The sequence below is a fragment of the Sorghum bicolor genome, chromosome 3 (genome assembly GCF_000003195.3).
Source record: "Sorghum bicolor cultivar BTx623 chromosome 3, Sorghum_bicolor_NCBIv3, whole genome shotgun sequence".
In the NCBI taxonomy this organism is placed as follows: domain Eukaryota; kingdom Viridiplantae; phylum Streptophyta; class Magnoliopsida; order Poales; family Poaceae; genus Sorghum; species Sorghum bicolor.
In genome coordinates this window covers 47896786-47901100 of record NC_012872.2, presented here as the reverse complement: position 1 = coordinate 47901100, position 4315 = coordinate 47896786, and the positions used below count along the sequence as shown (strand labels likewise).

Here is a 4315-nt window from a genome sequence, read left to right as displayed (position 1 = left end):
TGAGAATACCAGATATGGAGTTTTTTTTTTTTGATTGGAGATATGGAGTTTTGGTATGACGCACAAGTGCACAACTAGCCAAGCAGCCAGCCAGTGGTGCTCGTTGTTTTGTTTGGTCCGTAGAGAAGCGCCGTAGCATGGGCTGGGCTGGGCTGGGCTGGGCCAGGCCGGAAATGTGAAAAATCCGTTGCACTTGGTGCCCTGCCGCGCGGGGAAGCCGCGCCTCAGGCCCGCAGACCGCCTTTCCGCCGCAGCCCACGGATCGCCGCTTCTCCTCCTCCCCGCCGCGGATCCCATGGCGCCGCCGGTCGCCGGCGTCGTGCGTCTCGCCGCGGCCTCCCGCGTGTTAGTCCTCTCCCTCTACCTGCTCGCCCGCCTCCTCTTCCGCCCCTACGACACCTCCGCCACTCTCAACCCACCCTGCCTCTCCTCTCCCCCCTTGTTCCCGGATCCCAACACGCCCGTCTCCACCGCTATCTCGTCGCTGGCCGTGTGGGACGGCGTCCACTTCGCCCGACCCGCGGAGTGCGGCTACGAGTACGAGCAGTCCTTCGCCTTCCTTCCGCTCCTCCCCGCCTCCCTCGCGCTCCTCGCACGATCGCGTAAGCCTGCTCGTCGCACTTCCCTGCCTCGTCTTCGTTCGGATGTCAGTTTGTGCGCTTTATCTGATCTGGTTGTGATGGTTGATTCTTCTTCTGTGCAGTGTTCGCGCCGCTAGTGCCGATACTAGGGTACAGGGCCGTGCTCGTGCTCTCCGGCTATGTCCTCAACAACGTCGCATTCGTTGCTGCCGCGGCCTACTTCTACAGGTATTCGTCGTCTGATAAACTTTACTGTTTTCGTGTTCACGTAGATTGTCACTGTTTCTATGCGTTGGATGAAGTCTAGTACTACAGTTATGCACCTATTTGGGGGTTATTTGTAGCCAATTGGTTTCGTTGGGTATCCAAACATTTCTAGATTTAACTAGCGCTTGATAGCATTGCACACTGGAATGCAGTAGTGGTGTTTCCTGTACTTCATTGGAGATGCCAATCAGAGCTTTTGCGGAGTTCAAGAGCTGGTGTTCTTTCGTGGATAATATTTGGTGAGGTGCTTGTGGACTGAACTGGGCCCTCCTGTGGTGATGATTAGTTTCTTCTTACCTATTAAACTATATTCTGCCAGTTGTAATGCAAAAGCCATTTGAAGTTTAGCGCAATCTGTTTCTAGTATTCTTGTTTTTTGAAAGAAAGGTGGCAGGAGCTCTGCCTTCACTTAAGATAGAAAGCAAGTTTTTAGTGAAAATTTGTCCTGAGCTGCCAGTGCCAGGAGGAGGGGAGGCCTCAGAAGCACACAAGAACACAGAAAGAAAAAAGTGCCCAAAGCAGTGAACACAAGTACTCAGACCCAAAAACTCCCGTGTCTCCTTTGCACTTGTCTTGTTTATCCGTTGGCGGTGACCTCTGATGGCACGAGGCTGGCATGCTGGAAGATGCAGCAATTTCTTTCTTTCCAAATGTTGATGCCATTGAAGGATTTTTCTAGTGGCTACAGTTTTCAGTTTTTCACTATTCTTGATGCTATCTGATCATATAGTCATAAATGTCAAAAGTTAGACCAACCCTTTCTGAGCATATCACTGCATTACTAAGGCAACTACCAATTCTTGTTGGTGCAGATTGTCTTTGCTGATTTTGAAGGACCAGAAAGCAGCTTACCGAGCATCTGTTCTGTTTTGTTTCAACCCTGCTTCTGTGTTCTACTCATCACTGTAATATTATTTTCCTTCACCAACACAAGAAAAGAAACCCATGTGCTTGGCATATCGTAACAGATAAATTGTTGTTTTTGGCAGGTATTCAGAAAGTCTTTATGCACTTTTTTCTCTTGGAGGCATGTTCTACCTGTTTTCGGGTGCTAATACTGTTGCAGTGATAATGCTCGCTCTGTCTGGTTCAGCTAGGTCAAATGGAGCACTTAATGCTGGTTATTTCTGTTTTCAGGCCTTGCTACAAGCATATGATGCCGCTGTCCAAAAGAAAAGGCCCTTGGTATGTTCCACATCAGTTCTTATTATGAATAATAGTATTTGCACTAAGAGACCAAAAGACAACCATATTGCATTAAATTATCTTCTTTTCCATAAAAAACAATCAGCAAAGACATGCTTGTTTAATAACTTCTCTTTGTTTTGGCCAGTTGGCGATGCAGGCCCTTGTGATTGGAGCTTTGCGCTCCATTTTCATATTTGTACCTTTCTTTGCTTTCCAAGCATATGGATATTTGAACATATGTGTACATGGGAGCTCAGAGGAATTGAGGCCGTGGTGCAAAGCAAAAGTTCCCTTGTTGTATGGATTCATTCAGAGCCACTACTGGTAATTTTTTCTATGTGAAAATAGTTAGAATTGGTATTGGCATAATAATCTGTCAAATTGCTTACCTCTAGAATTATTCTAGGGTAGTCTTGCATCACCATATGATTATGTGCTAGCTGTATGCATACTTTCGTTGATGATTTTTTGTAGCCATAAGAAAATATATATTGGATACATCTTTCATGGAATTTGACTTGCTTCTTCATTCACCCTATATTCTATTTCATGTGCTTGGTGGCATAGTCCTTTGCTTATGTGGAACCATGTTGTATAACACATCTGCTGAGATGAACATTGGGTACACTATGGAAACCCCATCCTCCTTTGTGTTGCTTTAAATTTTATTGGAATATTTGTCTGTTCACCGTTTCTCAAAGATGTCGATGTTGTATAAGTTTTCTCTCATAGACAACATATTTTGCCTCTCTAGCATCCTTAAGTCTTAACTCTTAACTGCTTCTTATAATTTACTTATGGTTTCTTTGTAGGGGAGTTGGTTTCTTGAGGTACTTCCAAGTGAAACAGCTGCCAAACTTTCTTTTGGCTTCACCAGTACTTTCTCTTGCGGTTTATTCTATTGTCCATTACACAAAATTGCTTCACCGACTTTTCCAAACAAGTAGCATCCACAAGCAGATTATCACTGCTCTCGAGGAAAGGTCCGTTGTGTCATATAGAAGATCCGATGATGTGACAATTTTGAGTGAACTTTCTGCTGGACTCACTAAGAAAGCACAAGGTACTGTTGCAATCTCAGAAATCTACATTTTTTTAAAAAAATTGCATGTATTTTTTTTTATACAGTGAGAAGCATACAATATTGAAGTGATCTCTAGATAGACCTTTTTTAGAAGAATAGCTGGACACAAAGCCTTCAACCTTACAATATTTCTTGGACAGGAAACTCTACGGTTAAACAGAGAAAATCGGTTGCTGCCGAAACAGCTTCTGCAACGTTCCATGATACAATGTCAGCTAAACAAAATATGGAAGAGAATCAAGATGCATGCTCCATATTACTACTTCCATTTGTTCTGCATCTAGTCTTCATGACATTCACAGCCTTCTTTGTGATGCATGTCCAGGTCAGTAATATATGATCTTCCTCATTAAGGCAAAGCTTATCTGAATCCATGGATTGAATACCAACTTGCTTTCATTTTTATACAGGTGTCCACACGGTTTCTATCCGCTAGTCCGCCCATTTACTGGGCTGCTGCACATATTTTGGCTTCTCCGAGCCGATCCTCCAAAAGATGGGGCTACTTGATCTGTGTCTATTTCATCGCATACATACTTCTAGGTAGTCTGCTCTTCTCCAATTTCTACCCGTTCACGTAAGAACGGTGGGGGAACCCCAGATGCGTCATCCAATAGTGCGGTTGTCTGGATTGCTCATCTGTTTATCAGGAGGATTATCTCAACTAGTTGGACCTGAAGGTTTCCCTAGGACTAGGTAGGTGCTTCCCTGGTTCAGCAATATTGTGCGTTGACTACTTGATTCGCTGATGTATTCTTACATATCTGGAGTACGTATATTTTTCTTGCTTCGGGTTATGATGGGGCCACTAGCTTTAAGATCACAAGTTGGAGATGCAAAGACAGAATCAGTCCGGACGAATTTAGCTGAGCTGCAAATTCCAGCTCGCTCTCCAAATAATCTCCATACTAGTCTTGCTAGATCAGACAAATTCAACCAAGCATACATCAGTCTGAACTCAAACAAAATTACAACACTAAAACATTTGGCCTGTTTTGATTATGCAGTTTTCAAAAACTATAATATCACAAAATTGTGGTTTATAAGCCAAAGGGACACAAAACTGTGGTTTAGAAAAAAAAGAGGTCATAAGTGGAGTTTTTAAAACTCCAGAAAGATTACAGTTTTCACAAAACTATGGTTTTAGAGACTACAAGATTTGTTGTACCCAAACATTCGATAGCTTTTAAAAACC

At 43.6% G+C, this 4315-nt stretch overlaps 1 protein-coding gene across 1 annotated transcript; it reads left to right on the top strand.

The window, feature by feature from the left end:
• LOC8074978 (GPI mannosyltransferase 2) lies at nucleotides 215-3938 on the top strand. The gene is made up of 8 exons (XM_002457924.2): nucleotides 215-602; nucleotides 704-809; nucleotides 1661-1753; nucleotides 1838-2033; nucleotides 2182-2360; nucleotides 2849-3099; nucleotides 3261-3445; nucleotides 3531-3938. Exons 1-8 carry the CDS (start codon nucleotides 296-298, stop codon nucleotides 3699-3701), a joined length of 1488 nt encoding a protein of 495 aa, XP_002457969.1. The 5' UTR covers nucleotides 215-295; the 3' UTR covers nucleotides 3702-3938.